At 55.9% G+C, this 21,866-nt stretch overlaps 1 protein-coding gene across 3 annotated transcripts; it reads left to right on the top strand.

Moving 5' to 3' along the window:
- Nucleotides 1-365: 365 nt before the first annotated feature.
- RARG (retinoic acid receptor gamma) lies at nucleotides 366-21,019 on the top strand. 3 transcript variants are annotated; one of them, XM_081059561.1, is made up of 10 exons: nucleotides 366-739; nucleotides 1,481-1,548; nucleotides 4,900-5,240; nucleotides 16,069-16,217; nucleotides 16,443-16,584; nucleotides 17,253-17,413; nucleotides 17,599-17,775; nucleotides 18,164-18,368; nucleotides 18,827-18,985; nucleotides 19,727-21,019. In XM_081059561.1, exons 3-10 carry the CDS (start codon nucleotides 5,057-5,059, stop codon nucleotides 19,924-19,926), a joined length of 1,377 nt encoding a protein of 458 aa, XP_080915687.1. In that variant the 5' UTR covers nucleotides 366-739; nucleotides 1,481-1,548; nucleotides 4,900-5,056; the 3' UTR covers nucleotides 19,927-21,019. The 3 variants fall into 3 exon arrangements, with proteins under 3 accessions (XP_080915687.1, XP_080915688.1, XP_080915689.1); XM_081059563.1 differs by lacking the exons at nucleotides 366-739; nucleotides 1,481-1,548; nucleotides 4,900-5,240 and adding an exon at nucleotides 14,754-14,847; XM_081059562.1 differs by lacking the exons at nucleotides 366-739; nucleotides 1,481-1,548; nucleotides 4,900-5,240; nucleotides 18,827-18,985; nucleotides 19,727-21,019 and adding an exon at nucleotides 11,167-11,880 and having other exon boundaries at nucleotides 18,132-18,254.
- The last annotated feature ends 847 nt before the right edge of the window (nucleotides 21,020-21,866 follow it).

The raw sequence follows: 21,866 nt of genomic DNA, 5'->3' as shown, positions 1-21,866 counted from the left end.
GCAAAGACTGTGGCATCTGCTCTGGCATACCCTTGCCCCATCACTCCAACACTGAGAGAGCACCAGGATAGAGCTTCTATTGCCTACCCTGGGGACCCTGGGGAGGTACCAGAGACTGGCCTCCCAGAACCACAGCCTGGCCAGAGAACTCATCCAGTCCCCCCAGATGGCAGATGGGGGAAAGTGCCAGAGAGAAGGGGTGGCATCATGGGCCTGGGACACTGACCACTTCTGCCAGCTTTGCCTGGCCTCCGGGGGATGGAGCCACGGAAACCCAGCAAATGGGAGGGGCAGAGACCCAAGCGTCCTGGGCCGCTCCGCCCAGTCCCCCTCCCACCCACCCCCCCGCCCCCCAGCCCCAGGGCACCGAGGAGGGAGTCGGGCAGGGGCAGACGGCTGGGGAGGGAGGAGCGAGGGCGGGAGGGGGAGGAGGGAGCCGGGCTGGGAGGGAGGTGGGGGGGGTGGGGAGGGAGAAAAAGAAAGAAAATATTTTCCGTGTCCCCGCCTGCAGAGTCAGTGTGCGGTTTGGGAGAAAATGTGTCGGATATTTTGGGGCGGTCACGTGGGCGGGCGGGCTCCGAGAGGCCCCGGGACAGTCCCAGCCTAGAGCCCGTGCACCCCCCTCCAAGAGCCCCCCATTACGGCGAGCCTCTGACACTGCGACGCTCCAACCTCGCGACCGCCGGACGTCGGGACCTCGGGGCTCCGCGGCCTCCCTTCCTCCTCCCTTCTCCACCAGGTGAGTCAGACTGGGAGGCAGGCTCCCCCGCCCCGATGCCTGGGTCCTTCAGTGAGGTGGGCTGGGGGGGTGGCGCCGAGGAAGACGTCAGCTCTGTCCCTTCCAGGTTGGTCAGGTTGTCAGAACGGTTTGAGGGGGGCTTCCTGCCCCAACTTGGGGGTCAGCCCTGATGTGGGAAAGGATTGGGGAAGATTTGAGACAAGCTGGGCCTGGGCTGGGCTTTATGGCCCCTTCATTTCGGTGAGTAGCAGGAGACAGCATTTAGGAAAGAGTCTTCAGCCAGGGGTCTTCTAGCCTACGTTTGTGCTTGGAGTGTGAGGGAAGACAGGATTCTTTCCTGTGGGGAAAGACCACTGGTTTCCCTTGGGGAGTCTGAGGGGTAGAGTTTTGGTCCGAGCTGGTCCAAGCTGCTCCTTCCCCAATGGAATGGCACAGCTTGGACATCAGCATGGTAAGGAAAGGGTCCCCACCACACTGATCCTGACCCTCTGGGTCCAGGAGTTTGGAGAGACAAGTAGATGGGATAGGAGTCTGTGAAGTGTCCTTGAACTACAGTTCAGGATTCCCTCTCTCATATCCCCAGCTGCGGGTTTAAGTCTTGGCTCCCTCCAGCTAAGGTGGGGGGCTCCTTGGGTGTATTCTTGGAGGGAGCCCAAAAGGAACAAAGGAAGAGCAGGAAGACTGGGGCAGGGACCCAGGAGTTCTAATCTGAAGCTCCATTAACGCTGCTTCTCTCTTTAGCAGTTAACAGCCGAGTCCCCTCAACCTGACCCAATATGTAGGAGGGCATCTCTGCAGGTGGCCAAAGGGTAAGAATGTGCATGGTTGGGGGGCTGGGAGGAACAGGGAGCCTGAGGAGGGGTCTGCAGGGCAAGAAGCTGAGATGACTGTGCCCCTTTAGGTCCCAGGTCCAGGCAGTTGCAATCCCAGTCATCAAGCCTGAGGATCCGGCCCTGACCGTCACTCCCCCGATGCTGAGTGGGGGTTGAGAACCATAAGCAGTGCGTCCCATATTCTTAAGGCAAGAAGAGAGAAGATAGGGGAGGGGGAAAGGGGTAGTGAGCCTGGAGCTTGGGTATCCCAAAGAGAGACATACACACACACACACACACATACACGCACACTCTGTGGCACACACACTGTGACTTAGAGCCTGCTAGGCAGCACAGGGCACACACCCCCACCGGGCACACCCCCACCCCTGGCTCAGAAAGCCACCTAACTGGCACCTCCAGTTCCCCCCTCTGCCCCACCCTGCCCGTGCCCTCCGATGCCCACACACATTCCACTGGCATTGCCTGCCTGCCTGCCTCAGGGGAACTGCCCCTCCCTGGGGCCAGTGAGGTGGAGGGAGGGCACCTGGGGATGAGAGGTGGAGACTCAAGGGTCTGGACTCCCCCAAGGGTGGCACAAAGCCAGGGAAACCGGGCCCACTGCTGCCTCCTGGGGAGCAGGCTGGGGGCCCAGGCTAGAGCAGAGGATGCCTGGGTTCTCCGCCCAGGCTGGGGATGGGGTCATGGAAAAAGGTGGTCGTGTTTATATAGAGGGGAGGGGGGCAGTGGGTGGAGAGCAGCCGACAAGAGCAGCTTTGTTCCAGGCTCTGGAGCTGGTAGGGCAGTAGGGAGACGCCCCCCTACCCCCACCTCCATCCGGCAGCCCCCTTCATCCATGCCCTCCCTTCAACTCCACCTCAGCTCTAAGAGAAGCAGCTTTGTATGGACCCCTTTCCCCTAGTGAGCCCCCCCTCAGTCTGAGGTGGCATCTTGGGAGGAGAGAAGTGTTCTCCCCCTTCCACAGATCCCCAAAAGAACTAAGGCCTCTGGGTCCCTAGTTTAGGATTTCCTTTTACTCTCTGTACCACTGTTTTCCATTCCTTGGTCCCCTCCTCCATCCAGGACTTAAACTCCCCTTCCCTTCCCAGCCAAGGCAGAGAAACCAAGGCTCAGAAAAGGGAGGAATCTCTGTCCCCTTCTTGTCTTCACTCAACTCTCAAGTCTTTTCTCTGAGGCAAACCAGAAGGAAGGCCAGGGAGAGCTGGGCTGTCCTTCACTCCTTACAGCTTCATTCCTCGCTAAGGACCAGGAGGCTGAGGTCTCTCTCTGGGTGACACCCGCCCCCTCCTGCCTCGTCTTCAAGTCTCTATTTCCCATCTATCTATGAGAAGCAGACAGTGAGGCCTGGAGCCTTGAGTGGGTCCCCAGTCTAAGTTAGTCTGGGGAAGATGGGGTGGGGGGGGCTCTAGTAGCTTCTCACCCTTGGCATTGGAGAGGTTAATCCACCTGGAATGTGGCCCAGCCTGTTGAGCTATGGCCCAGGGGCCTTAGGGGCCCCGGACTCCTGGCTCCACCTGGGCTTAACCAGGGATGAGGGCTTCAGGAAATAGGGAAAGGAAGACAAGAGGGACCCTGGGGGCTTGGAGCTCAGACTTTTAGGGCCTGGGGAGACACTGGGCTGAAAAGTCTGAGGCTGCTAGGGATATGGGTGCTGCCTAGTGAGGGGCAGGGGCTGCTTCATGCATTGAGACTGAGTGAAGGGTGGTGGTGTTGGGGGTCTGAGTTCCTGTAACCTCCATGACAGTTTACCTTCAGGAATTTGAAGTCCAAGGAGATGAGAGATAGAAAAGAGGGGGGGGGAAGGGAGAGAGAGAGAGAGAGAGAGAGAGAGAGAGAGAGAGAGAGAGAGAGAGAGAGAGAGAGAGAGAAGGAAGGAAGGAAAGAAAGAAAGAAAGAAAGAGAAAGAAATCGGAGGTACACAGACTGAAACATATTGACCCTAGAAGGAAAGAGATGCGAAAATATCCATCAGCTACCTCTGGGCCTGCCTGCCCTGTGGTCTCTATGTATTTCACTCTCTTTTGATCCTTCTCCACCCCTTTTCACTTCAGTCCAGTATGGTTCTGGCTAATAGAGGAGGTACCCAGGCTGCTGTGGCTCTCCTTCTCCAGCCCCTAACTCCCTAGAGAGGTCGGTGGTTCTGGGGCTGGGGCTAGGAAAACCAACCTTTCCCTTGTCAGAGCATCCGGAGAGAAACCACCTGCCTAACCCTAGGATTCCCATTTCCTGTCTCTCGTTTGTTTTTTTTTTTTTTTCTCTCACTCCTCTGGACTCAGGTTAAAAATCTCAGGGAGCAGGCTACATTTGAGGGAGGGGAGGATGTGGGGAGGGCTTCTTTGAAGCAGAGGGCTCAGAGAAGAGAGAGAAAAAGAGATGGAGAAACAAAGTAAGCCGAGGACAAGGAGAGCAGATTTCTGGCATCACAGTGGGGCTCCCATCAACGTCTATGGCTTTGAAGGAGAGAGTGCAAGAATGGTTAGGGAGTGAGGGATAACTAGAGACAGAGAAAGAATTGGGAGGAGAAACTGGAAGAGGGAGTATTAAGGAAGATAGAAAGAGAAGGAAATGCTAATTAAAAGAGAGGTGTGGAGGAAGAGAAGATACAAAAAGAAATAACATGAGACACTTACATAACATTTAGTATGTGCCCTACATTATTCTAAACACTTTACATATGTTAAATTGTTTAACCTTCACAACAACCTTAGGAAGTGGGCCCTGTTATTATTCCCAATTGACAAATGAGGAAAGTGAGGCACAGGGAGATTAAGTAACATGCCCAAGGTCCTGCAGCTAGCAAGTGATGGGGACCAGTTTCAAGTAGTCTGATTCCAAAGTCCGTGTTCTTAACCATTGCACTATACTCTCCAAAGAGGTATAGGACCCCAAAGTTACAACAGAGACATGTTTGCTTTCTCCAGAATGGTAGTTTGAGTCTTGGCTCAAGCTGACCTTAAGCCAGTCACTTAACCTCAGTTTTCTCATCTGTGAAATGGGAATCATAATTCCTACTTCACGGGATTGATGTGAGGGTTAAATTAAGTGTCTAGCCCAATTGTGGTGCTTAATGGTCACTTGTCAGCTTAGGAGTCCTCTCTATCAGGACTCCTAAAAACTTCATTCACCTTGGAAACTCAGTTTACACTTGCCTGGAGAGTTTCTCTGAGGCTACCCAAGCATCTGCCCTACCTCTTCCCCTGTGGGGCCCGAGCCAGGACAGTACAAACCCTACCAGCAGAGGCAAGAGATTTCAACTGAGAGAGGGCCATGGGTTTGGAACGTCAGTAATCATTCTCTCATCCCTCCTTTTCTTCTCTTTCTTCCTAGGACTCTTGGAGATACAGTGGGCAGGCCAGAAAGGGCGGGCACGGAGCCTCCCAGGCCCGGGCATCAGTGGGCATGGGCAGGGGCTGTGGCTGAAGACCTCACCAGCCCACTGCAGACCCAGACCCCAGAGGATTCAGCCTCCCACACTGCAGCTGCCATGGCCACCAATAAGGAGCGACTCTTTGCGGCTGGTGCCCTGGGGCCTGGATCTGGCTACCCAGGGGCTGGCTTCCCCTTCGCCTTCCCAGGGGCACTCAGGGGGTCTCCACCTTTTGAGATGCTGAGCCCTAGTTTCCGAGGCCTGGGCCAGCCTGACCTCCCCAAGGAGATGGCCTCTCTGTGTGAGTCTCATGGATCTTGGGGGAGGAGGGCAAGTGGAAACAGGAGGACATTTGGAGGGTGGGTGATATAGAAAATTGGCACCCTAGTTAGGAAGGCAGGCAGGGCGGAGTAGATAGAGTAGCTGATAGAGTAGCTGACAAGGGTGGCTAGAAAGGGATTTGGATATGGAGCAAAGGGAAGTGTTTGCAAATGAGAGTTCTCCTGCCCAAATAGGATGGGAAAGTATAATAGCATGCCTAAATTTTGGGGATCTAACATTGCCTCCTGAGTAAGTCAATTAGCAGGGGAGAACACCTTTGTAAAGGCAGCAAAGTGGGGTTCTGCTAAACTCTGAGGCTGCTGCTGGCATGTAGTGGGGGGTGCAGGGAGCCAGGCCGGGAAGTGGAGGAGTCTGGGAGGCCAATCAGCTGACTCTGTGATCAAGAGTTAAAATTGTTCCGAATTAGGAGAGGCTGCAGAAAGAGGAATGAAATCTGGTGCCCAAAGATGTGTGGGGTCAGGACACTCTCCTGTTGTTCTGGAAAGGGTAGAAATTGCTGCAAAGAAGGTGCCTCTTTCACCCGAGGTAATCCAGGGAAGTGGAGGGGGTGTTCCAGAAGCATCCTCTATTCTAGCTGTGTGGGTTCTGGACTCCTCCCCTCCTTCTAGGGCTGGCATAGTGCCCACGTGCTGTGCAGATCCCTACTTGTCCCTCAGGCTTGCCCTGTTTGGGTTAAGCCTTTGTATGCTGACATCATGCAAGCCTTCGGCCTGTCTTCTTCCTTCTGGATCCCCTCTCCTCTCACTTGGTAGTTGTTCTTCCTGACCAGGTCATTATAGGTGTGGGTGCCCATGAGCTGGAGGGCTGAGATGCTGGGCTTTGTGGGATAAAGTGTCAGTATGTGAGCTGGTACAGAGAAAGCATCACCTGGAAAGAAGGGGAGGTGATGAAAGAAGAGACAGAGGAGGAGTTCCAGAGAGACAGAAACAGACACAAGAGGAAAAGAGAAAAAAATAAAGACACATCCTTTACAGCTCCACAAGCTTGGAGAGAGAGAGAGGTGGGAGAGAAGGGGCTTGCGTTTGGGAGGGGGCACTTGGAAGGTGTATGTGTGTGTGTGTGTGTAAAAGGGTGACTAGATGGGGCTGGCAGCTCTACTGGAAAGAGTGTGCTCATCTGGCGAAGGCGCGTGTGCATGCGCACGCGCGTGTAGACCATATGCAGTTGTGTGTGCACAGCCTGTCCCAGAGACTCTGCTCCATACAGAATTCCAGTGTGTGCAACAAAGAGTCAGTGTGAGAAGTGAGGCGGGATTTAATAGGGCTGCTGACGGTGTGTCTGGTGTTCCGTGAGCCCTGCCTGTGGCAAGTCTGTAGTCCAACAGGGGTTATTTGGGTGGTGTGCAGGTGAACAAGAGAGCACAAAGCCCCCCTTCTTGGAAACCTCAGCTGGGCCTCCCCTACCTCATTTACACCCCATGAATCTGTCCTGGAGCCTGGGGAGGTGGGAAGGAACCACCCTCCCCACATGAATGTACTTCTTACAGAGGACCATACAGCTCAATACCTTGGGACCTGATTTTCCCTGGTTCTGGGAGAGGCAACTACAAAAGCAGGAGTAAGGAGGGAGAGGAGAAAGAGATTGGTAGTGGGGAGAATTCTGAGAGTCATAGCTAGAGAGTCATCAGTGAAGTTCTCTTTGTGCCCCTGTGCCCCCAGACACATTGAGATCAAGGTCAGGGTTCAAAGTAAGGTCAAGGTAGGGGAAAGAGACAAACTGGGCTTTATCCCCAAAGGCTGTCCTGAAGGAGGGGGGCTGAAAGGAGAAATCCAAAGGAGGAGCCAGAACCAGGGCAGGTAGCTGGGGAGGGTGTGGCTGGTGGGGGGCACAGGCCTGGGCAGGGAGGCAGTGGTGGGGTGGGGAGGAGGGGAAGGCTTGGGTCTAGACAGCTTGAATGGGAGTGGGGCATGCGGCACCTAAGGTATTTGGTTGGTGCAAAAGTAATTGCGGTTTTTGCAATTATTTTTAACCTTTTAAATTGCAATTACTTTTGCACCAACCTAATAAATGGAAGGGAGGCAGAGGGGAGGAGAAGGGATCCTGGAGTCCGGGAGACCTCCTGGGAGGTCAGTTGAAGGGTGAAAGAGGGTGGTCTCTTATTTCTCTGACCCACTGTCTCTTTTTGGCTGGGACCATCTAATGGAGAGGGATTGGAAGCCAGAGTCCTATGCCAAAGCCACACTCACCTTGTCTTTCTATCTCTGTCTCTTGTCTGTGGGAGGGAGGGTAGTCTATGAGGGAGTTTGGAACTTGTCCCTGGGGCTGGCTCCTGGATCCTATGCTGGGTCCCTAGCACCTTGCAGACATCCTGTTGGTAAGGGAAGTCTTGTTCTATCGCTTGGGGTTCTCCAGGGGCATGAAAGGGTGAGACAGGCATCTCAGAATTGTGTGGTGGAGGGGAGAGGGAAGGGGAACATGTGCTGCCGAGGCAAGCACAGGCCTGTGTGCATGGGACAGCAGAGGGGGGTGTGCATGCTCACACATGTGCATGAAACCCTGGTGTCTGTGTCCCTACTGGTGTGTTATATGTTTGCTTTATCAAGACTGTAGGGAACAGAGTGTGATGGGAGGGAAGGCAAGCCTTGCCCTCCTTCCCCTCTTGAAGTGATCTCTGTGGTCCTCAGGACCTAGCCGTTTTTGTCCTCTGAACTTGGTGACAGTGTCCCTGGGGCAAGGAGCCCAGACTGTACCACACTAAATCACATGGAGAAACTGAGGGCAGGCTGGCACAGGAAGTAATAGAGTTCTACTTAAAATAAACTGAAAAAGAGAGACTCAAAGACCTAGACAATATGAGAGAGAGCTATACAGTCGGAAAGGCACAGACACAGAGAGAACCCAGATGCTGGGAGAGGCAAGGAGAACAAGCAGGCTGGTAAGGGTGGCCAGCAGGCTGCAGCGAGGCCTCCTCCAGGAAAAAAACCCCAGCCGACTGCCTCTTTCCCCTCCCCTCCCAGTCTCTCCTGCTCAGGCTCGGGCTCCAGCTCCAGGCCGACACAAACGGGGCTTTGATTGCAACAGGAAACCTCTCTGGCGGGGGGAGCCGGGCAAGCCGCCGCCACTGGGGCCCAGGCTGCACCCCCCCTCCTGGCCCCCTACCCAGTCCCAGCCCCCATCCTGCCAGTGCTCCTCACTTCCCTGCCTTGGGCCTCATCCCTCATTCACACCTCTCTATTCCCCCCATTCTTCTGCTGCCTCCTCCTCCAGAGATCCCTCCCATTGCTGAAGGAGTCCTTCAGGTGGGACTCCTGTTAGGACTTACCCTTGGGCCAGGCCTTCTTTGCTTGGAAATGCCCCCTCTTCAGTTTTTTTGAGGGAAAGTTTTGGAAGAAAGGCGAATTTAGCATGAGGAATTTAGAGCCAGTTATCCTCAAGCCCTATCCAGAAGGTGGCAGAAAGGGGGGCAAAAGAGGGGTGCTTAGGAGTTAGCTGTCCTTCCCTCCACAGCCCCTCATTGGCCAAACTCAAGCTTGCCAGGGTGATAAAGGCTCTGAGGGGTGACCATGCAAGACTCCAGTGCTAATGGCCGAATTAGTGGGGGAGGTGTGTATTTCTCTTTGCCTCTGGGGCCATGCCTTTGTGGGGCTGTTGTTGGGAGGGGTGCGCAGTGGTGGTGGGGATCATAGGGAAGGGGGTGAGTCAGGCAGCAGCCCCCCCTCATACTCCCACCAGGCTGGTGGAGAACATCTGTTTCCCATGAAATGCTAGAAGGCTAATGGGTCTAATTGCTGCAATAAGGGCTGGGGAGACTTTGGGGAAAAGAGGGGGCACTAGATTCCCCCATTCTGTTACCTTCTCCTCAAGGTTGTACAAAGACTATCTAGAATGGGGGGGTTGGGGTTGATGGGAAAGGTGGGCCTGATACCCTCATACCTGGTGCCTTATAAGGCCCCCTCTGCCTGCAGTGCCTGGGAAGCACACACAAATGGGGTTATGAGGAGTGGGGTGCATCTGGTGAAGAGAAAGGGGGGCTATTGAGGACTCATGACTTCCTGGAGCCCTCCCCCCACTCCTCCTGTGCCCAACTCTCAACCCCCCTCTCTGTGGCCTGGCCATTTCTGGTTCTAATTACCAACCAGGCAGGCCTGACTTAATTGGGACCTTTCAGATTTCAGAGGGGGAAGGGTGGGTGAGTGGGTGGGGACTGACAGCTTGGAGTTGACTAAACAGGGCTCTTTTCCTCTTGTTTTTGGGGTACTCCCCATTTTGCACTTACTTGATTTTTTTTGCTGCTGGTCAGATTCTGATTCGGAAATGTATCGCCGTTTTTTCTATTTCGGTAGGGGGATGGCTGGATTAGAAGTGGGGTATTGGGGTTGGGGGCAACAGAAGTGAGTTCTCGCTGGGTTGGAAAGAGCACTGCATTCCCTCTATATCCCTGTTTCAAGACCCCCAGTCAGCCTTGCCACCCCGCGCCCTTCGCATCAGCAAGCCAGGCCCTCCTTCCCAGCCCTGCCCCCCCTCGGTCCCCGGCACCACCCGGGCCCCTCCTCCGAGCCTGCCATCCTTTCCCTCGCCTACTCTGGCACCCCTTCCAGCTCTTTATTCTTCCAAACTGGCGCCCCACTCCTGCAGCACCCCAGTGCGCCCCCCAACCGGTACAACAGATTCTTAGAAAAGCGCGTCCCGCCCTGGCCGGGCCACGGCCGCCAGGCGGGGAAGGGGCCGGGCCGGGCGCCGCTCCTGCTTCCCCGGCGCTCCCCGTGAGAGCGGCGCTGACAGAGCCGGCTGGGCCGGCCCGCCGGGCGGCAGGGCGGGAGGCGGGCGGGGCGCGGAGGAGGGGGCGGTTTCCGGGAGTCGCCGCCGCTGGCGCTGTCCCGGAGCCAGGGTCCCCATTCGGCCCGGCCCGACGAGGGCAAACTCTTGACGTGGCCAAGTCCCCGCCCCCTCCCTCCCTTCTTTGCCGGGCGAGGGCGCTCAGTGCCCGGTAGGGGCAACCGAGGGAACAGGGAGGCGGCTCTTGGAGATCTGAAGGGCACTAAGTGTGGCACTGAGAGGAGAGGGGGCGGTTATTGCCAATGGTGGGGATATTTAATGGCTATGAGAACAGTTAATGACCAGACTCACAGTTATTGCCGAGAGGGGCACTGGCACTTTGGGGCAATTAGCATGCCAGAAGCTCTGGGGGAGGGGAGTTGGCACTCAGCAGGGCAGTTTCGTTTGAGGCGCAGCTGGCGCTGGAGGAACAGTTTGGGGTTGTGGTTTGTGCTCTAAAAGTGAAATTAGGGTCGAGAGAAGGGGCATTGAGAGAGGCAGTGGAGGCGCTTAGGGGGTGTCTGTCGCGGGATGGGGCTTGGGGTACTTGGAGGGAGGCGGCCCGGGACGCGGTGGAGGGAGCACAGCCCAGGCTAGGAGGGGTAGACTGCAGGCAGCTCTGGAGGGGGCGGGGGGACTCAGCGACGGCGCTGGCGACTGCCTGGGCGGAGTGGGGCGGGGCCGGGTCAGGAGGAGGTAAGCGCGCCCGGCCACCAGCCCCGAGGGGGGTTCCCGGAGAGTTCATGGCGGGAGCGCGCTCTGGCCCTTCGACCGGGGGCGGGGAGGACGGGAAGGAAGGAGGAGGGTGCGCGCGCTGAGCCGCAGGAATGTACTGTTGAGCTCTGAAGGGCGCGCACGCGAGGAGGGAGAGGGAGGAGCCAGGCCTGGGAACCAGAGGGTGGAGGTAGTTGAGGTCCCCTAGCTCTGGAGAACTGCCGCGCGCCGGGAACCTCCTGTTCTTCGTTCCCCAGTCATCCTTGACACCCCTGCCTGTGTTGACTTGAGTGAAAAAGGGAGTGTTGGGGGAGGGGGAAAACTCGAAAGGAAATGCGTGTGCTTGATTCCTCCACTCTTTCTCCCATCCCAGGCGCGACTAAGTGTAAATGCGTGCAAAAAGCCTCCCGGTGTGGAGAATGCTTGCAAGCATTCTTGCAAGCCAGGTGTGCTTGCACAAATGTGTTTGCATCTATGATCTTATGTGCGTGCAGATGTGCATGTACCCTATTGCGTATTTGCAAATCGTGGTGCCAGCCAAGATAAATGCATGCACGGATGTGTGTCTAAGCAAGCAAGCGCGCCGCGGGACGAATGTGTATATGTGTATGTGTGTGCGCTCCACTCCCAGCTCTGCTCATCTTGGTGCCCGGCCCCCTTCACTCTCCAAGCCCCACCCCCCACCCCTCAGGGCCTTGCTTTTACAAAAGGTCTCCCAAGTGCTAGCTGCGGAGGCGCCCAGAGTGAGCCGGACCGCTGCAGAAGCTGCTGCCCCAGCTTTGCGCCCCGCCCAGTCCCTTTCCCCTGCTGGGGACCCCCCTCTTCCCCGCCCACCCCATACCCTCCATGCAGCCCGGCGCCCTATGCTAGCCCTCCCCCTCCCCCCCTCCAGGAGCGGGGCGCCGCTGGGGGAGGAGGGGGAATCGGCTGCGGGTCCTTGGTGTTCCTAGCACCCAGCTTCCCTCCAAGCTGGGTCGCGATGTACGACTGCATGGAAACGTTCGCCCCGGGTCCACGACGGCTGTACGGCGCGGTCGGGCCCGGGGCCGGCTTGCTGCGCAGAGCCACCGGCAGCTCCTGTTTCGCCGGACTTGAGTCTTTTGCCTGGCCGCAACCCGCCAGTCTGCAATGTAGGTATACGAGTCCGGGGATGGGGTGTGGGGTGCAGGAGAGGCAGTGGCTCACTCTTTCTATGTGTAAAACGTGGAACTGGGGTGCAAGTAGAGATTCTGACTTTCTATGCGAGGGGCGAGTGTGTAGGAAAGAGAGGTACTAGCCCTTTAAACGTGGGGACCTCACTGACTCCTTTGGGTGTGTGCAACGGTGTTTGGAGTGTGTGTGTGGTTTTTATGGTGGGTGTTTAGCTAGGATCTGTGGTTGATGCTACTCCAGAATTCCTGGGGATAGGTAGAGACCGAGGTGTGTTGGTAGTTTGTGCCCGCAGGTCTGTCTGTGGCCCTGGAAAGATATGGAACCCAGGACCGTGGGTGGCGTTTGTAAAGTACATGTGGGAAGTTAGGAGTGTAAAAAATATTATTTGCGTGTGAATTCCAGGAGTGTGCAGCGCCTTGTCTAGGTGGTGTGGGTGTGGGTGAAGGGGTCTCTCCACTCCGTGGTGCCTCCGACAACGTTGGCAGGTCCGCACGGTCCTGTGTGGGGATGTTTGTGGCGTGAAGCCGGGAGGGCGTGTGCCCCTGCGTGGCTGCGGGGGCGGATTTGGAAAGTGCTGTGTTTCAGCGCGCATCCTGTGTGTTCTCCGTGCAGGGTGGAAGGGGTGGTGCACACAACCAGGCGAAGGCTGGGCTCTGGCGCCCCCTCCCCCATTTTTAAAAGAAATGTTTGGAAATGTGAATAGGGTTGTGTTCAGAGAGATGACTTTTTCCTATGGCTCCAACGCAACTTCAGTAGGAAGCGAAAAGTTTAAAGCAAAGCCTGTGTATGGTTGGGGTTGGCCTGGAGGTAGCAACCGCAGGGAGAGTACGACTACTAGGTCCCCAAATACCCATCTTCCCCTCTCTGTGAAATGGGAGATGCCAGGTCTGGGGCCCTGGAACCTCTTTCCAGAGCTGTAATAAAAAGCTGGGGACTGAGAGGCAGTAAAAATGAAGTCCAGATGAGAGGCGGCTTTGAAGCCTCAGCCCAAGTGCCTGGCGGGGGTGGGGTGTGGGGAGGAGCCGGGAGGGGAGCTTGGAACCCCCACCCCCCAAATTTACCGGGGACTGGGACCGCGCTCGTAGCCGGTGCGGACGCTGGGGGACGAGGGGCATGGGGGCACGCTGGGAAGGGCCGGGCGGCAGGCGCCAGGGGAGTGCGCCCGCGGGGTCATGGAGCCCCCGCCAACGCGCCTCGCTCCTTGGCACTCTGCAGCGCTGTTTACGAGTTCGACATTTTTTTCTTTTTTTTCTTTCTTTTTTCTTTTTTTTTTTTTTTTGTCTATTGGTTCCAGGGCAGAGTTGCTTAGATTTAACAACTGGGAGACTAGAAGAGGGAGGTGGCAAACAGGAGACCATACTTTGACGTGGTGGTGGGGACAAGAATGAAAAGTGTGGCATTTAAAGGGCAGAGACAGCACGGAACTATTGCTTTGCACCAAATTCTTGTGAATTCTTAACCTTCCTCGCCTTGCCCAATAGGATGTAGCCTTGGGGCATGTTGGGAGGGGTGTCGAGGTGGAGTGAATCTCCCAGGATGGGTTTTTGTGGGGGTTGGGCAGGGACCCCGGTTTTTCTCAGGCCCATGAAAATCCCTTGTGTTTGGCTCGCAGGATGTTTTTGCATTTCAATTTGGACCAATCATTTTGGCCTCTAGGACGTTGGTAGGCATCATGCCTGCTCCACAGACTTTCAGTGAGAGTCGTCTGGTTCTGGGTATCTAAATCAGGGAAGGCAAGAGGTCCTTTGAGGCGAGGGCCCTGTGGTGTGTGTGTGTGTGCATGTTTGGCGCTTCTCTGTGTCCTGGTGCTGCGTTGGCAGGCCAGGGTGTTTGTCTGGTAGCAGAGCGGCTGGCTTGCAAATGCGAAGTGGAGCACTGAGTGTTTGTGTCTGTTTTATGACTTGTGCGGCCACCTCCACAGGGTGGTTGGAGTCAGTGCCCTTCTACTGTCTGTGTGTTCTGTGCCTCTGTCTGGTGGTGGTGTAGGAGCCCATCGGTGATATGTCCACTTTGGTGCCCTGTTGACATGTGAGAGTGTGCGTCTCCGAGGAGGTGTGTGGCAGATTGGGAGTCTGGGCTTCTCAGCCCTGGACCTCGCAGCTGGGAGCGTTTACAGCCGGTTATAAAGAGTTTGTTTGAAGCTCCGCTTAGCCTGGCCAGGAATTTCCTCAATTTCAGCAATTTGGGCTTTAAAAGGAGAAAAACCCTGAGCCCATCCCCTCCTCCCCAGCAGGGGCCCCAGCCTAGCCCGGGAGCTGCATCTTGAAGGTGGGGGCTCTGTCTGAGAAGGGGATCTGAGCTGAGTTGACCCAATTCACCTTCTTCCACCCTTTGCCCACTGGGCTGCACCTTAAGGTTCAGGGGGTGGGGGTGTGCAAGAGGGTGCCAAGAAGGGGTGACAGGGCCACTTAGAAGGGAAAAGCTGCCCCTGGGCCTGTTTGCCTGCGGTCCCCAGTCTTATAATTGGCTGGCACTGCCCCATGCCAGTCTGACCACACCCAGGTCCTTTCGAAAGAGAGGAAATGAAGCAGCGCTCTGCGGGCAGGGAGGGTGTCAGCAGTCAGCACCACCCAGCGCAGTGGCACATGTACGCTCAGAGGATACCAGGAAGGGTCCCGAAAGGCATTCCAACCCGGCCGGCCGGCCCGCTTCTCGGCCCCAGCCCCTCCAAGAGTCTCCCGCCCTCAGTCAGAATTGATTCCAGGCACCCTACTTTCCTCCACTCCTCTTTCCCCTTGTTTCTTTTGGGGACTCTCCCTCCAACAGGATTCTTATGTTAATTGAGTGTCTGCCTGTGTTTGGGGGGCGGGAGGGCTTCCCTCCTGTGGGGTGGGTGGAGCTAGCTGGGACAGGCTTCCTGGGCCTGCCTTCTGCCCTTCTGGGGCATGGGGCGACTTCTGACCAGGTGGGCTGCAGCGGTTAGAAAGAAGATGTTCCTGAGGTGGGTGAGTGGGACACTCCTTAGGGAGGGTCTGAGGGTTTTGCATGGCTCGGGCCCTCCAGCTTTGGGGAACAGGTCCTACAGGTTGAATCATTTACAGATTTTTCCAGCCTCTGAAGATCAACCACACACCCAAAAAAACGTTTACTTAGCAGCTTGCTGAACAAAGGGTGTCCTCCTCACACTCTCTGTGTGGCGTGGGCTGAGACCCCTTTGGAGCTGCAAGTGGGTGTTTGTGGGGAAGCTTAGGAGTGAAGACAGGCCCAGAGAAGGTCCAGCAACAGCTCCCCTCCCCCAACAGCCCTGTTTACCCAGTGTCACCTGACTTCTCGGTTTGCTATACCCCCAACAGCATCTAGACCTGAGAATCTGAGCAAATACCTCAGCCTCCTCTTTCCCAACTTCTGTGCCTCTCAGGCCACTCAGATCTAGTCAGAAGATTTGAGAGCCTTGGCTCCTCTGTCAACTGGCAGTGTGGCGTTGGGCTGCTTACTTCCCTCTCTTGACCTCAGTTCCTTCAGATGTAAAATAAGGCTGTTACATCGCCTCTAACCTACTTTCTTGATACCTGTGTCCCATTTGCTGCACTGTCTCAATGGTTTCTGGGGAAAAGGACGTTGGCGGTTATTTGGTAGGCAGTATGAGAGGGAAAAGAGAGGATTATCTACTCTGTACTTCCGGAGAGAAAATGAGGTCCTGTTCTACCTACTGGGTATCCCAACAGGTCATTTAGCAAGGTGCCAGCTCCAGGTGGCCTGTAATTGCCTATCACCCCCAGATCTATTGCCTCATGTGGAGGAGGATAGTAGGAGGCAGATTATCTGACAAGGATCAATCGAAGGGATAGGGTATGATTAAAGAGTCAGAGCCATGGGCCATAACCCCTTCACCTACCTACTTTATAACGGGGGAAACTGAGGCGCAGAGAAGTTAACTTCCAGATGGAGAATTGAACAGTGTCATGTAAGCTTTGGGCTGGCGTTATTGTTGGGGGAGATGGCCGGACTAGGAGGTGCAGTAATCGTGGTTGTTTGGGGGTTTCCAGAAATGTTTACTATGGGGCTGTCCATGGTTTTTGGGACTTTAAATCACTGTGGTGGTGACGGTGTTGTCATTACTGAGCAGGAGGAAGAAGTGGGAATGGGTGTGTGTGTATGATGAGGTTGCCTGGAGATCTGAAGGATCCTTCTCCCCCAACTCTCATATCACACTGCTTGCCCCCCAGCGGTGGAGACACAGAGCACTAGCTCGGAGGAGATGGTGCCCAGCTCGCCCTCGCCCCCACCACCTCCTCGGGTCTACAAGCCGTGCTTCGTGTGCAATGACAAGTCCTCTGGCTACCACTATGGGGTCAGCTCTTGTGAAGGCTGCAAGGTGTGTATGTGGTGGGGTGGATGCGTTGGGCAACTGGAGTTACCTGGTTCGATCAGAGACCAGGGGTGAGATGCTGTGTGTGAGTGGGTGTCCCTCTGAGGTGGGAGGGACCTGCTTTGCACATAGGTGGTTAATAGATTGGGTCAGGCCTGGGCAACCTGCAAGGCCTGATGTTCCCAGCATCCTGCTTCACTGACACTCCACTCCCCCCATCCCCAACTCCAGGGCTTCTTCCGACGCAGCATCCAGAAGAACATGGTGTACACATGTCATCGGGACAAAAACTGTATCATCAACAAGGTGACCCGGAACCGCTGCCAGTACTGCCGGCTACAGAAGTGCTTTGAAGTGGGCATGTCCAAGGAAGGTAGGCCTCTAGCCCTGGCCTGGGCAGGAGCACTCCTGTCCTAGCCTGTGGTTGCCACCCTCTTCCTATAGGCTACCCCTACTTCCCTGACCTCTGAGATCTAGCTTGCTTCCTCCCTGGCCAGTCCTATTGGATTAGCGCCATTCACCTAGGAAGGCTTCCCCCCCCCCCCATTCTCCCATCTCAGGGCTTAATTAACCCTTCCTCTGAATGAGGTAATGGGGGTTACCATCTCATGTTCTCATTTCTTGGAGAAGTGAGAGGAGGGCTTGCCAGTCCCTTCCCTCCCCTGTTCCCAGGCCTGAGCCTGTGGTGGATCTGGGGTGCCCCCGCCCTGCACCATTGTGCTGCCAAGGCTATAAGTGGATATCCTGCTGCCTGCATATCCTGCCCCCCCTCCCCCCCAGCTCCTGCAGGGTGACAGGAAGGGCAGGATGGAGCCGAAAGGCCTGGGGAGGGAGAAGGGGCTGTAGGCCCTGGGTGGGGTTAGGGACAGCCAGCTTGGAGATGGGAGCTAATGTAGGAGATAGGGAAACTGAGGCACTGACTAGAGTCTCAGGGTGAATAGATGTTCGTGATAAGGACTGAGCATTAAATTAGGGCAAGAGGAGATATCCAGAGGGAGTTTCTGAGGGTCCTGACTTGTTCCTTGCACCTCCACCCCCAAGCTGTGCGGAATGACCGGAACAAGAAGAAGAAAGAGGTGAAAGAAGAAGGGTCGCTTGACAACTATGAGCTGAGCCCCCAGTTAGAAGAACTCATCACCAAGGTCAGCAAAGCCCATCAGGAGACCTTCCCTTCACTCTGCCAGCTGGGCAAATACACCACGGTGAGGAGTGGGCAGGGGACTGTTCACTTTGGGGAATGGGTTGGGGTTGTGTTGGAGCCCCTGGTCTGGTGCTGAGGATAAGGAGGGCATCAGAATGCGTAGGGGAGTGCTTTTGGGGTGTCGGCAGAAAGAAGACAGCTTGCAGGGCAGGTCTTAGCTTGCGTGCTCACCTGCCCTCCCTGCAGAATTCCAGTGCAGACCACCGGGTGCAGCTGGATCTGGGGCTATGGGACAAGTTCAGTGAGCTGGCCACCAAGTGCATCATCAAGATTGTGGAGTTTGCCAAGCGGCTGCCCGGCTTTACAGGGCTCAGCATCGCTGACCAGATCACTCTGCTCAAGGCTGCCTGTCTGGACATCCTGGTAAGTTAATAACCCTGTGGTCTGTCTTCCGCCACAGCCTGACCCTCCTATGGGACCAAGGAGTGGATACACACAAAGATTTCTTTCTCTCTCTTTCCCCCTCCAATATGGGACTCCCCAGATCTCCTCTAAACTCAAGCCCTTTTTGTCTTAACCCCTGCCCCTAAAACCTGATCCTGTCCTTCTGACACCCTGTCTCCTTCGGACTTCTCTTCCTTCCCCAAGCTTCAGATGCCCCTCCTCTCCGCCTTCCTACCTGTGTGCTTCAGGTGGCCCTCCTTCTGGACCTAACCTCTTCACTTTCGTGTGCACCTCATTCCCTCTTTATCCTCACCCCCATATTTGCCCCTCTCTAGAGACGGCACTAACCCTACCCCCGCACCTCCAGATGCTGCGGATCTGCACGAGGTATACCCCAGAGCAGGACACCATGACCTTCTCCGACGGGCTGACCCTGAACCGGACACAGATGCACAACGCTGGCTTCGGGCCCCTCACAGACCTTGTCTTCGCCTTTGCTGGGCAGCTCCTGCCACTGGAGATGGATGACACAGAGACCGGGCTGCTCAGTGCCATCTGCCTCATCTGCGGAGGTGCAACGGCGCCCCCTGGTGTCTGCTTGGGTTCCTTTTCCACCACACCTCACACCTGATCTCCCACCGGGCTGGAGACCTTAGTCCGTCCCCTTGGGATTCTTCTGTCTGGCCTCATCCACAGACTTCTTAGATCCAATGCAGGCTCCCTGCAGCCTGGAACATAGGACAAAAAGGGGTAGAGCCAGGGGGAGCCGAGGAGACCCCAGATACTGGTGCTGAGATAGGTGTCTGGGCAGGCGTGATTTACCAGAACAAATCTCTTACTGAAGGGGAGAAGGTACAGGGCTTGGACCAGGGGGAGACAGCCTGAGTGGGGCTCAGGGACAATAGGCAAGGGGCTGATGGGACAAAGTTTGGGGTCTGGAGGCCCCTAGAGCAGGGCCAGTTGGGGATCAGCCCCTTGTCACTGGCTGCCCCACCTCTTCCTCTCTCACTCCACTGTGCTGTCCACATAGACCGCATGGACCTGGAGGAACCGGAAAAAGTGGACAAGCTGCAGGAGCCACTGCTGGAAGCCCTGAGGCTGTATGCTCGGCGGCGGCGGCCCAGCCAGCCCTACATGTTTCCAAGGATGCTCATGAAGATTACTGACCTCCGGGGCATCAGCACCAAGGGTCAGTCACGAGTGAGCCTCCCCTCTGTCTTCCCAGAGGTGCTGGACAGGTAGAGACAAGAACAGAGTGGGTGAGAACCAGGCAGTCTGCGCTGGAATCTAGCTCTGTCACATGCTAGTGGGAAGACTTTGGGCAAATTCCTTTACTTTTTGTGCCTTGTTCTGTTTGTAAACTGAACTATACTTATACTTACCTCATAAATTATTGTGAGGACTAAATGGGTTAACACACAATGGGCTGAGAATGGCACTGAATTAAAATTTCAGTTCCTCAGTTTCAGTAGCTCCATGTGGCTACGCCTACTATATTGGGTAGAGCAGATATTTCCATCGTTGCAGAAAATTCTACAGGACAGTGCTGGCTTAGAAGGATGCCGGGCAGATAGTGTTTGATAAATAGTAGGTGTTATTACAAGTGTTATTCAGAACAGGCTTAGGGACAACTGACAAGCTGTGGGCATTAAGGGTGGGGTGCCTGGGGAGTGGTGTGATCTTTGAGAAGATAGCCTGAAAGAATGAGACGAATTGCAGCAGCTTGGCAGAGAAGACAGGTAGAGGTTCTAGGCAGAGGAGTGGACCCCAGCAACCCTAAATTAGGGAGAGGGTGAGCTGGGGCAGAGAGGTGGTAGGCCTGGGCTGGGAGCCCCCAGAGGGGAGTAGCAGGGCAGTTGAGAGAGGTTAGGTAGGTGGCCTCAAGGGACATGTGCCTCTGTTGCCCTGAAACTCTACCCCTCTGTTGCAGGAGCAGAGAGGGCCATTACCCTGAAGATGGAGATTCCAGGCCCAATGCCTCCCCTGATCCGAGAGATGCTGGAGAATCCTGAAATGTTTGAGGACGACTCCTCGCAGACTGGTCCCCACCCTAAGGCCCCAAGCGAGGATGAGGTTCCTGGGGGTCAGAGTAAAGGAGGCCGGAGCCCCCAGCCTGACCAGGGCCCCTGACTTCCCCTGACGTGGGGTTGGGGTTCCAGGCGGCAGACTGACCATCGCCCAGACACCACCAGTGACTGGGGGAGGACCTGCTCTGCCCTCTCCCCACTCCTTCCAGCGAGCTCCTTGTTTTTGCCAAAGTTTCCAGGGGTGCCTCTGTGTTCATCCCCTTCCTGCTCTAACCGACTCCCTCTCCAGTCTTGGGGGCCTGCCCTGCTCCCATTAGAGAGGGCAGAGCGGTGAGCCTGGGTTTAGACTCTAAAATCTCAGCTCTGGCCCTCAGACACCAGGGTCCCAGGCTCCCCCAGGCAGGAGGAAGACCCTGCCATTCCACAGCCTCTTCCTCTGCCAGGTGCTTAGGCCTCTGGAAGCAAACAGGAACACTAGAGACCAAAAGGGGGGCATAAGGGGCGGGCTGAGCCCACCCTCTTGCCCTTGCCCTTGGTGCCTCATGCTGCGTAATGCACCTGCCGGGTGCACACTGCCCTCTGTGCCCCATCCTTGTTCCAGACTGGGGGTGGGGGCAGGCTGTGCCCTGCATTTCTGTGGGGGGGCCAGAGGGTGAAAGGGACAGATGCAGGTCCATTCTGCACCTCTTTGCTTGGGCCCAGAGTTTACCTTGTGCCCTCCGTTATAAGCCCCAGCCCTGTCATGTGCCTTGGGCTCCCTCTGCCCCCCATCTCAGCCACCGGGGCAGGGACCCTCCTACACTACAGAGGGGCCAGGGGACCCCTCTCCCCCTAGTGCCTTCCCCCCTGGCCCCCAGAGCAGCTTGGCCCAGGGAGAGGGGGGTGGGTTCTGCTTAGCTGATCCCGCCCTGACCCAGAGGAAGCCTCTATTTATTTATTAGCTTTTGTTTACACCCTGGAATTGACCCCTTCCTGTAGGGGTCTTGGGAGGGGGAGCCCAGGGCCCCTGTGACCCCTTCCTTCTTCCTTCAATCCCCAGTTTGTATTTAGTTGCCAAATAAGATTCCCACTGGCTCCCCTTTTTCTCTGGGGGGTCAGGGTGCTGTCCCTCCCCTCTGTTTACATCTCCCCTCCACCCCGCTGTATCGCATATTGCTGAGTTTTCTATTTTTGCAAAATAAAGTGATGGAAACTCATGGGATGTGGCTCCTTTGAGGAGGAGGAGACTGCATTGGGGGAAAGGACCAGCTGACCTGGAGAGGGCCTGGGTGATGAGGGGAGCTCCTAATCTACTGGATTTTGCAGCTTTCTCAGGGGAACCAAGGAAATAGGATGTAATTAATGTATCTGGATGAGGGGTTGGTAGGGTGGGGGGAAAGGGAGCCCACAGGGCCCACCCTCAGTGTCTGGGCCTCCCACAGCTACTTGTGCATTCTTCTATCACCCCTATGGACTTCTATGTCTGGGAAGGCAGGAATGGACCTCAGAGGTCTTTAAGCTGTCCCTACCCCCCTCCGGCCCCCATTTTGTATATGCGCATCTCTAGGGAGAGGGTTCATTGAAGTTTCATTTGGTTCTCATGAGGTCTCTGTCCCAGAAAAAAAGACCCACGGCCTGTATCTAAATTACAGTATTTCTGTTTTATAAGAACACCTCACTCCATGAGCTCTCCCACTCTCATCGATGTGTCACTGTTTCTTCTGACCCTACTCTCTTCACTCTGTTACTCTCTTCACTCCGTGACTCCACTGTTCCCTTCTGTTCGAATCTCTCTCTTTGCCCCTACATGTCCCACTGTGCCCTATACTCATCTTCCCCTTGCCCTCTGTGACACCCCTTCAATATCACCCCCCCCCCCCCCCCGCGCTGGTGGTCCACCTTCTTCCCCTTCCCTGGGACAGTGCCTAGCCTACCTTGTTCCCTTGTTCTTGGCTTTCTTCATCGATGACCTATGCATATGGGAGAGAGAGGCTGAGGATGTGGGAGTAGGGGAGGAGATAAGACTGGGGAAAAGCAGAAGAAGAAAGTGAAAGAAGCTCTAAA

This window comes from Rhinolophus hipposideros (genome assembly GCF_964194185.1).
Source record: "Rhinolophus hipposideros genome assembly, chromosome: 9".
NCBI classification, from domain to species: domain Eukaryota; kingdom Metazoa; phylum Chordata; class Mammalia; order Chiroptera; family Rhinolophidae; genus Rhinolophus; species Rhinolophus hipposideros.
The sequence above is the reverse complement of the archived record's forward strand: the minus strand, read 5'-3'. Positions and strand labels throughout refer to the sequence as shown.